This window comes from Mytilus edulis, chromosome 6, assembly GCF_963676685.1.
Source record: "Mytilus edulis chromosome 6, xbMytEdul2.2, whole genome shotgun sequence".
NCBI classification, from domain to species: Eukaryota; Metazoa; Mollusca; class Bivalvia; order Mytilida; family Mytilidae; genus Mytilus; species Mytilus edulis.
Genome location: NC_092349.1, coordinates 61591760 through 61603823, shown reverse-complemented (window position 1 = coordinate 61603823; position 12064 = coordinate 61591760). Strand labels below are relative to the sequence as shown.

At 32.7% G+C, this 12064-nt stretch overlaps 1 protein-coding gene across 3 annotated transcripts in view; it reads right to left on the bottom strand.

The window, feature by feature from the left end:
• LOC139528050 (neural-cadherin-like) overlaps positions 1-12064 on the bottom strand; it is a 63623-nt gene that overhangs the window by 37584 nt on the left and 13975 nt on the right. For all 3 annotated transcript variants that reach the window (XM_071323838.1, XM_071323836.1, XM_071323837.1), the window contains 7 exons: positions 9438-9546; positions 6234-6484; positions 5129-5406; positions 4410-4859; positions 3384-3761; positions 2873-3070; positions 2047-2230 (listed from right to left, as the gene is read on the bottom strand). In XM_071323838.1, the coding sequence (XP_071179939.1) occupies positions 2047-2230; positions 2873-3070; positions 3384-3761; positions 4410-4859; positions 5129-5406; positions 6234-6484; positions 9438-9546 (1848 nt within the window). The remainder of the gene's footprint in view (positions 1-2046; positions 2231-2872; positions 3071-3383; positions 3762-4409; positions 4860-5128; positions 5407-6233; positions 6485-9437; positions 9547-12064) is intronic.

Sequence of the window (12064 nt, the reverse complement as noted above, 5' to 3'; positions counted from 1 at the left end):
CATGAGGACCTTTCAAGGTACGCACATATCAAATATAGTTAACCTATTACTTATAATAAGAGAGAATTCAACATTACAAAAAATCTTAACTTTTTTTTCAAGTGGTCACTGAACCATGAAAATGAGGTCAAGGACATTGGACATGTGACTGACGGAAACTTCGTAACATGAGGTATCTATATACAAGGTATGAAGCATCCAGGTCTTCCACCTTCTAAAATATAAAGCTTTTATTGCGAACCCTATCTTAGTTTTCCATAGATTCACCTGCAAGTTACCTGTCCATTTAAACTTTTGTAAGTCCTATTGTCCCATCTAACAAATACAACAGATATTGTTCTCTGTGTAGTTTATTCACTAGGACCTTTAAATTTCTTCTAGGAGAAATATATCACTCATTGATTAATTTACCTGACCAAAAAATTATCTTCTTTTTTATTGAAATACTTCTAATAACTCACATAAACTGTATGCAATATTGTATTTATTCAATATTATCATTAATATATTTTCAATCTGTTCAATATAAAATCTGGTTTAATACTAAAAAGTTTATTTCAGACACATTTTTTAGTACTTTCCAATGAATTTACATGTTTTTGTTGTTGTTCATTTATAGACTTATGTTTATGTTTATGAAGACCTTAATTTAAAAATAATAATATTCAATTTTTTATTTATCAAACACACAAAAATATTGAATATTTGATCAGAAATCAACTTTTAATTTTTGAATCAGTATTACAAATGTAATATTGAACACATTAAAAACGAGTTACTCCAGGTATCGAATAAATACAACACCACATGCAGTTTTGTGAGTCCTTACTTAGTATTGGTATAAGTATTTTTTCTTCATTGACAGTTCAATTTTTTACTCAGGTAGATTAATCAATGAGTGATATATTTCTCCTAGAAGAAATTTAAAGGTCTGAGTGAATAAACTACACAGAGAACAATACCTGTTGTATTTGTTAGATGGGACAATAGGACTTACAAAAGTTTAAATGGATAGGTAACTTGCAGGTGAATCTATGGAAAACTAAGATAGGGTTCGCAATAAGAAGTTAGCTAACACCGCTGCCGCCGTAGCCGCCGCCGGATCACTATCCCTATGTCGAGCTTTCTGCAACAAAAGTTGCAGGCTCGACAATAAAATCCCCCTTTTTTTAAGTATAAAAATTCATTACTTAAGAAAACGTAAAATCGAAAATTTATAAAAATGGAAAGGGAGCTTATGTCAATAGATATAAACAATTTATCAAAGTTGCATAAAATTTTGTGAAAGTGTTAGTTATTGTCCCAAAATTGGAAAATCACCCCTTTTTTAAGCATAAAAATTCATAACACGGAAATGTAAAATCTGAAATTTATAAAAATTGAAAGGGAGCTTACATCAATAGATATAAACAATTCACCAAAGTTTCATGGACATTGGTGAAAGCCTTTTTGAGTTATTGTCCAAAGTGTTGAAAATCCCCCTTTTTTTTTATGAATAAAGCCCCATAAATCCAAAACTTAAAATCTGAAATTTATAAAAATTGAAAGGGAGCTTACATCAATAGATATAAACAATTCACCAAAGTTTCATGGACATTGGTGAAAGCCTTTTTGAGTTATTGTCCGAAGTGTTAAAAATCCCCCTTTTTTTATAAATAAAGCCCCATAAATCCAAAACTTAAAATCTGAAATTTATAAAAATTGAAAGGGAGCTTACATCAATAGATATAAACAATTCACCAAAGTTTCATGGACATTAGTGAAAGCCTTTTTGAGTTATTGTCCGAAGTGTGGACGACGGACGGACAGACGGACGGACGGACGGACAACGGTATACCATAATACGTCCCGTCTGAAAGACGACGGGCGAATAAAAATTGGTGAAATTAGTAATGATTATTTTTTCATAGGCTTTGAAGGGAATATTCAAATTGGAAGTTTCAAAAGTTGACACCTCTTTCAATACATTTAGATGTTTTTCACATAAAATAATATTCTTTCCATAAGGTAAAGAAATATAACACAATATAATGGTCATATACTTACCAGTATTAGGCTGTCCATTTGCACTAGGTCTGGCTGATGGGTAGCCGTCATCTACACGAACATTCAACAAATAATAATGGTTGATAGAGGCTTCTCGGTCAAAACTTGATCTAGTAGTTATTGCACCTGTAGACTGATCTATGCTGAAGTTCTGTGCATATGCTCCATATAGAGAGTATTTCAGCTGTAACATTATTAAAACATTATAATTCACATAAATTGTAAATTTTATATAACCCTTTTTTAGAAAAATATTTTGAATTTCCCAAATTTAATTTCAAATTCAATTGATACAAGTTTCAATAAATTGATACAAGTTCCAATAAATTGATACAAGTTTCAATAAATTGATACAAGTTTCAATAAATTAATTGATACAAATTCCAATAAATTGATACAAGTTCCAATAAATTGATACAAGTTTCAATAAATTGATTCAAGTTCCAATAAATTGATTCAAGTTCCAATAAATTGATTCAAGTTCCAATAAATTGATTCAAGTTCCAATAAATTGATACAAGTTCCAATAAATAGCACTGGTTTAGTGTAATGTGGATATAGATATCCATATACATTAGTGTTTATTAAATAATTAATAAAAGGTTTCCAGATCCAAAATTCATTACTAGTATAATAAAAGTTTTTAGTGATTTATTTGAATAGTTAAAACAACCTTAAATTTAACAAAAAAGAGCAACAATCAGCATCATGATCAGGGACATGAAAAACACAAAAAAAAAAAAAATTGCCACAGAAATTAAGATATTGAACTTCACAAAACAAATCACTTTACACAAAATATATGTCATATGTAATTAAGAGTTACCTGTTTAAACAAAGGGTTGATATCTTCATCTATAGCTGCCACAGTTGTTACTGCAGCTCCTGGGGCAAGGTTTTCTTGTACAGAAGCTTCAATATACGTGGACAGGGGATCAGCTCCACGGAAATTAGGTATTTCATCATTCTGATCTAGAACTGTAATAACTGGGAACACATCTTTGTATACTTCTCCAATGTTATCCTGTCAATCATATATATAAAAAAATTGAGTATGAGGTCACAAGCAAGCCAATTAGTAGAGGGTCACAAGGAGTTTCATTTCAAACAATTGTAAAACTAATGTGTCTGTTACCAACAAGGGTCCAATTTAAGCTTTTTAGTGTACTGGTCAGCCGCTAGTATAAATTATTGCATCTCTGTTGCAATTTTCGCAAAAATAAAAACCTGGCAGTAATTTCTCAATTAACAGTACAAGTTTTCATCAATCCACGAAAGTTGGTACCAAAGAAATAAATGAATCCACATTATCACTGCTGTAATATCAAACAACTTACCCTTGCTCTAAGTTGGAATGTGTACGATTTAACATCTTCAAAGTTCAAGGAATCCAGGATGTAGATATTAACTTGGTTTAAATTTGTCTGATCTTGCTGAATAAAGAATGGCGGTACTTGACTTCCAGCTTGACCATTTGCAATAGCAGAAAAAGAGACACCTGAACTAGTTGCAATTTGTGACGTGGCTGTTAGACTACCGACTAACGTATCCTGTCGACTTGTTTCATTAACATTAAACATTGGATTGTTTGTACTCCAATCAGGTGGGTTCTGACCATCATCATTGGCAATTGTTATTGTTATGATTACATTAGTTGAACTTCTCGGAGGAACTCCTTTGTCTGTAGCCTTGACTTGGAATACAACACTGTCAGGCTGAAACATGTAAGTAAAAAGTTTACATTTTCTATTAATACATCTGGATCCCTATATTAAAAATTATTCAGATGATTGGTTATTTATATAGTGTTGTCATTTTTGCTACTAATTTTAATGTGGGAAACAAAACAAAACCCCTCAGGAAAAAGTCCTCCTATTTACAAAGCAGTTGATACCAACATAATGTTAAGAACAATGTTAATGTTGCGCTTACAAAGAAAGTACCATATAGCGGGATATTTTCGTGAATGTAAAATTTCTCGATTTTCATTGAACATGATGAATAAGGTTACATATACAAAATATTTTGGCGATTATTATTTTGGCGGATTCAAAAGTTTTTTCAATACCTTTGCATGTGCACTTTTAAATTGGCTGAATTAATTTCGGGGATTTTGTACTAATCGGGAAAAAAAGCAAATATTTACACCCTGCGAAAACAACCCACTATGCAGTATTTCATATTGAAGACACAACAACAAATTGTATTTTGATTTTCCATTTTTTCAAGCAAATGTAAATACCCTTTATTTCGTTCACTGTTATTCTAATTGTAACTTCATCGGTAGGGGACTAAAAAAAACATCTCATTTAAAACACTTCCTGAGTAAGACAGCAATCTCCCTATAAACTACTGGTACTTACAGCACTCATTAAAGTCTTTGCCACAGTAATAACTCCTGTGTTTGTGTCGATATTGAAGTATTCTGTATCTACAGCTTTAGTGTACGTTACGTCAGCGTTTATGCCAATGTCTTTATCTGTTGCTTTCACAGTCATCACAACTGTATTTGCCACAGCAGTTTTTAAAACATTTCCAGCATATTGAGCTGCTCCAAATTCAGGATTATTGTCATTCTTATCATCAATAGTAATGGGGAAAGTACAATAATCGTCACCAGGTGGTTGGCCCTTGTCAACAGCACGCACAGTGAAGAAAAGATAACGAGATCCAAAACTTTCTCTATCGAGTGACATGACTGTGGTTACTTCCCCGGTTGTCTGATTTATAGTAAAATAAACCGTCTGACTATCAGTCACTGCAAAATACTCTACAACCCCATTGTCGCCTCTATTGTTATCTGTTGCTGAAACCTGCAAAAACAATTAAAATATTCAACAGACAACAACCCCTCTTGTCACCACTGTTGTTATCTATGGCTAAAACCTGCGATAAAATAAACTAGAACTGAAAGTCTAATTATTAGGAATTCATCAAAAAATTTATTTCAAACAGGCGTCACTATATTTCATTTCATATTTCATAGATAGTATTAGTTTTGACAAATAAGTCTTAAAAAAACTTGTTCACAACACAATTGGCATTCCAGTGAAAACTATTATACATCTTCTTTTTAACTTACAGTAAAAACAGAAGTACCAGCAGCTTCATTCTCTAGAACTTTTGGTCGGTATGAACTACAATCAGTAAACGATGGCTTGGTGTTAACAGCATCAACAATATTAACAGTAACAGTAGATTCTTGTCTCTGATTAGGTCGGCTTGCTGTACAACAACTACCATCATCAGTAGCCCAAATCTTTAAATTATACTGATCTATGTTGGGTGGAACAGACCCTTGGACAGTGATTTGACCGGTCTGACCATTTATTTGAAAAATGTCTTTCACGTTTGCATTATCTGAAAAAAAAGCAATCATGTACTGTAAATTTAGAAATTATTGCGTGTATTTATTATTGCGATTTTTTTCACTTTAGACTTTAATTTTTACGATGTTGAGAAAAATCATGTTTAATTCATATAAAATATTTCTGAATGCAAGTTTAAATTATTGAGTTTACAACTTTGTCGCATTTTTTGCACTAATAAAAACCTTGCAATAATTTCTGAATTTACAGTATCAAAAAGCACTAGATTACAAAGTAAAATACATGTACTAATTTTGCAGAGTAAAATAATAATGTTTATATATAGTTTATTTATAGTGAATTTATCCTTTTTCAATGTAAGTTTACCACAAATTCTGAGTGTTTAAAAGAATGCAAATTTGCCAGAGGATTTTAAGCAAAACTTAAACAATCAAAAAATCAATTCTTCACTTGAACTCAAATACAATGTTCCTGTAATCAATGAAATGTGGTACCCACAAAATTAATGAATTTCTTTGAATTGAAAATGTTTAATTAAACTGGTAAAAATTGCATTTAGGTAGTACATAACACTACGGGGAGATAACTCTGTAAAAATCCCCAAAACATTTTAATCATGTTCTATTGTAAGGGAAATATTATGAATCTCAATGATCAAAATTAGTGTAATTCAAACATCTATATATACAATGAAATGTGTGGTTTTTGAAATTTTCATAATTTTGACAAAGGGTCAAAGTAATTTTTTGTCAAAATTTTACGAAAATTTAAAGAGCCAATTTTATTTTAGTCCATGTGTTTGGTACCACATTAAACATGTTAAAAGAACAGGGTGAATTTTAACAAAATCCAACTTACTTTCAAAACTGTATGTAACTTTATCACCATCTGGGTCAACTGCCTGTACCAAATATACATCTGTTCCTGAAGCAATGTTGTCTTTAATAGTAGTGACCATGTTATCATCTTGGAACTGTGGTTTTTCATCGTTAACATTGGTCAAATCAATCAGTACCTTAGCCTGACTTGTACGAGATGGAACGCCATTGTCTTTAACATAAATGTCAAATTCATATCGATGACTAGTTTGACGATCATAATCCAAAGTGCTGAAAACAAAATATTGAATTGTGTTACATCTCAAAAATTTCATTTATTATTTAGTAGAAAATACAAGTTTCATGTGTTGTACAATCATGGCAACTCTGTATCAGCCTTCCGAGATGATACCAATATCATTCATGGTTGCAACGATTTATCAAACCCTTTATCATTTAGTATTATGTCCTGTGAAAAATTATTTTTGTTCAATTATTTCCCCACTTTTAGTCCTTTCAAATTTATGTTGCAACAATTTTTTTCCTTATATCATAAACTTTGTTTAAGTATTCATAATAGACAAGTTCATTGTTTGATATATATATATATATATATATATATATACATTATGTACACAGCCATGTATCACCATCATTGATGGCGATCCGTTGGATACATCTGTTGTAGGGTTGTCACTGACTCAGACGTACTTATGAATATAATTATTTTCTGTGACTGTATCTTACATTAATTTGTAGGATCCTTTACTATAGATAATTTAGCTGATCTGTAACAATAACATCTTCATGCCTTATATATCATGTACTGTAGTACGCCGCTAGATTAAAACTGACGTGGAAAGGTAACACATGCCCACCGAAAGCTCTTTTTTTGAGAGCCCAGGTGGTCGTGTGGTCTAGCGGGACGGCTGCAGTGCAGGCAATTTGGTGTCACGATATCACAGTAGCATGGGTTCGAATCCCGGCGAGGGAAGAACCAAAAATTTGCAAAAGCAAATTTACAGATCTAACATTGTTGGGTTGATGTTTAGACGAGTTGTATAATATAATTATTTTCTGTGACTGTATATTACATTAATTTGTAGGATCCTTTACTATAGATAATTTAGCTGATCTGTAACAATAACATCTTCATGCCTTATATATCATGTACTGTAGTACGCCGCTAGATTAAAACTGACGTGGAAAGGTAACATATGCCCACCGAAAGCTCTTTTTTTGAGAGCCCAGGTGGTCGTGTGGTCTAGCGGGACGGCTGCAGTGCAGGCGATTTGGTGTCACGATATCACAGTAGCATGGGTTCGAATCCCGGCGAGGGAAGAACCAAAAATTTGCGAAAGCAAATTTACAGATCTAACATTGTTGGGTTGATGTTTAGACGAGTTGTATATACATTATGTACACAGCCATGTATCACCATCATTGATGGCGATCCGATGGATACATCTGTTGTAGGGTTGTCACTGACTCAGACGTACTTATGAATATAATTATTTTCTGTGACTGTATCTTACATTAATTTGTAGGATCCTTTACTATAGATAATTTAGCTGATCTGTAACAATAACATCTTCATGCCTTATATATCATGTACTGTAGTACGCCGCTAGATTAAAACTGACGTGGAAAGGTAACACATGCCCACCGAAAGCTCTTTTTTTGAGAGCCCAGGTGGTCGTGTGGTCTAGCAGGACGGCTGCAGTGCAGGCAATTTGGTGTCACGATATCACAGTAGCATGGGTTCGAATCCCGGCGAGGGAAGAACCAAAAATTTGCAAAAGCAAATTTACAGATCTAACATTGTTGGGTTGATGTTTAGACGAGTTGTATAATATAATTATTTTCTGTGACTGTATATTACATTAATTTGTAGGATCCTTTACTATAGATAATTTAGCTGATCTGTAACAATAACATCTTCATGCCTTATATATCATGTACTGTAGTACGCCGCTAGATTAAAACTGACGAGGAAAGGTAACACACGGCCAGCGAAAGCTCTTTTATTGAGAGCCCAGGTGGTTGTGTGGTCTAGTGGGACGGCTGCAGTGCAGGCGATTTGGTGTCACGATATCACAGTAGCATGGGTTCGAATCCCGGCGAGGGAGGAACCAAACATTTGCGAAAGCAAATTTACAGATCTAACATTGTTGGGTTGATGTTTAGACGAGTTGTATATACATTATGTACACAGCCATGTATCACCATCATTGATGGCGATTCGATGGATACATCTGTTGTAGAGTTGTCACTGACTCAGACGTACTTATAAATATAATTATTTTCTGTGACTGTATATTACATTAATTTGTAGGATCCTTTACTATAGATAATTTAGCTGATCTGTAACAATAACATCTTCATGCCTTATATATCATGTACTGTAGTACGCCGCTAGATTAAAACTGACGAGGAAAGGTAACACACGGCCAGCGAAAGCTCTTTTATTGAGAGCCCAGGTGGTCGTGTGGTCTAGCGGGATGGTTGCAGTGCAGGCGATTTGGTGTCACGATATCACAGTAGCATGGGTTCGAATCCTGGCAAGGGAGGAACCAAAAATTTGCGAAAGCAAATTTACAGATCTAACATTGTTGGGTTGATGTTTAGACGAGTTGTATATATATATATATATATATAGAGTCTATAAGAATCTACCAACCAGTAAACTTAATAGGTATTGGATCAGACTCATATATATATATATATATATATATATATATATTTTTGGTCTTTTGGAAAATGTTGTTTGTGCTGTTTTTAGACCCTTCTACAACGAAATTTATTTTACATGCACACGTATAAAAATTGCGGTTTTTATCCAACGCAATCATAGGTTTGAACGTAATTTTCAATTTAGACTCGTTTATATATATATAAAGGTAACACACGGCCAGCGAAAGCTCTATTATAGTAGAGCCCAGGTGGTCGTGTGGTCTAGCGGGACGGCTGCAGTGCAAGCGATTTGGTGTCACGATATCACAGTAGCAGGGGTTCGAATCCCGGCGAGGGAAGAACCAAAAATTTGCGAAAGCAAATTTACAGATCTAACATTGTTGGGTTGATGTTTAGATGAGTTGTATATATATTATATATATGAGTGTGTGGCCTTATGTCCCACTAGGGATGAAGAGGATAAGTAAGTAATAGTTTGATATGTTAAAGTTTATATTTATATTCACAAATTGCAAAAAATACGTTGCTCCCCAAACTAATTCTTTCTTACCTGTTAACTTGCAGCTGACCTTCATTGGAACTTAATGAGACTACTCTAAACAATGGTTCACTAACCCAGAATGACAACACTGAGTTTAAATCTTCATCATTAGCAGTAACTGAAATAATAAATGGAAAGCACATGTTTATATTGAAATATTTTGAAGTTTTTTTTTATATGAAATAAAATTAAAAACCTTTAATTAGCATTAATTCTTAAACCAATCAGGTGTAGTGGAGGTATATAATTTGTTTTTTAAACCCCTCTACCACTGATAAAATAAGATATTTGTTTTTCCTACAATTCTTAAAATCCTGAGGAAAATGCAACCAACCAAAATAAATTAATTTGAGTATCTTCCCCACTGTCTCCCTTATAAAGAAATATTTCCAGTAACTCTTGGGCAAAAAAGAATCCTTCAGTTCTGTTATGGCTGCTGTCAGTGAAAGGGCAAAGTGAAATTTTTAAAGCGATCAGTAACAATCTGTTTTTCCCAAAAATGTGGATGCATGAATGGAGAATTGACAGAAGGTTGAAGGAATAATACATTGCTATAATTTGTTAGTCTTTGGGAGATTTATAATCTTATAATGATGATCTTAAAATTTATAAAACTAAAAATAAATACAACAAATGGAAGTTTTTAACGACCTTGACTGGCTATACAGCCCTTGCACAGTCAGTAAAAATAAATAAAACTTTATAAAGTACCAAAGAAAGATAAAATATTGCATAAATAGGATTCAATTTCTAAACCTTATAATATAGTACACAAATTTATAAAAGTTCCTAAAATAAAATCAATCCATTTAATAAAATTATAACCTAAGGATAAAAGTGATTGATTCTCTGAAGAAATTGTGGCCATATAGAAAAGAGGATATAATTTTTAGGAAGAAATTTCAAACAAGAACAGGAAACTTGTTAAAAAGAGTACGCAGAAGTTATGAATATGTATGGCAAACATCAATGGGACAGCAACCCAAAAACACAATCAAACAATATAACCAGAAAGGAGTCAATATGGCATCTTTCCATTGGCTATCTCTCAATGATTTTTCGTCCAAGAAATTTCAGAATGGATTTTACAGACAATATAAAAAGGTTCTGCCATCAGATATTATATAATTCTTATATAGGGGACAAGACTGATATCAACCAGTACTGACTTCAGACAGAGACACATTAATGTAAAACACTGTTGATCTAGTTCTGTCAGTACTCATGAACTAAATCGGCAAAATTAATCATAAATTCTATTTTCCTCCAAATGAAGGATATAATGTTGATAATATTTCATCAATTCTGAAAAACAATAATTGCATAAGAGATGTGAAAAGACTGAGAACAATGCTGTGAAAGTCTAATCAATCACTGTAAAGAACTCTTTTTCTAAACAAGAGATAATTTCTGAAGTTATAGGGGCGTATGACATTTGCGCCGATTTTGAAAATTTTCATTCTTTCATTGGCGGCGATTTCATTTTTTCATTTGCGCCTATTTTATATTTGCTCCTAATTAGATTTACAGGTAAGTTAAAACTTGTACATGTACTGTGCTATACCATTGGTAAAATCTGGTTATAATTGTTTTTCATCCATGTTTAAGTGAATTTTGATTCATATTGTTCTGGAACTTCGTTGTAACTTGATGGTCATATTGCACATTGAAACGGACCGAGAAGTAAATTCTTTAATCATTGAGGGCCATACATATCGGAAGGTCAGTGTTCTCAAAAGTCAGAGTTACCACGGATTCTATTGTCAATACACAGATCGAGCATAACCATGTGGTAAATGTCCGAAAGACAGATGATAAAGAACTACGGATACGGACAACAAGGAAAAAAGTCTGAAGATGTATCATGTAGGCCTTCTTCCACCTCCCAGTGGTGAGCAGGGGACAACAGTTATATACATGTTGTGATTGACAATTCATTACATTTGTACAAGTGGCAAATGGAAGAGGTCTATAATGATAAATGAAAAATAACATGACTTGGATGGAAGGTTCTCTCATTGACACTCACATCTTCTTATATCTATTCACCTGTAATTTACCTGTAATAAAATCGGCGCAAATGAAAACAAAAATCGGCGCAAATGAAAGAAAAAATCGGCGCAAATGCAAAACGCCAGTTATAGATTACTGAGAGCCTAATGAAGTACAATGTTGGTCACAGTTGCTAGTTTGCTACCATTGAAGAGTACAAAGACAAATTTACCAAAGTGGTAAGATTACAAAGGAAATCAATAAATACATGATATACATATATATTTTGTACATATACACGTCCAAGTTAGTATTCAGATTATATTATAGGGGCACTTTTCTTATCAATATTTCTGGTAAAAAAGTTTCAATAAAAGATGAATGACCTCTAAACGTAACTATTTTTCTGTTTAGTTTAGCCAGTAACCTTCTGTCTTGATACATAAATCAAGCATGCAAAAAAAAGTAACAATGAAACCATTTCCCATAAATTCCATGCTATTTCAAGCAAGATTTCCTATTTCAATGCCATCAACACCAAAATCTAGATTTTCATATTAAAATTAACTGTTTCTTTAAATATAAGTTTGATAAAATTTGAATCATAAATGTTTGTATAAATTGAAGTAATTATCTTATAAAAG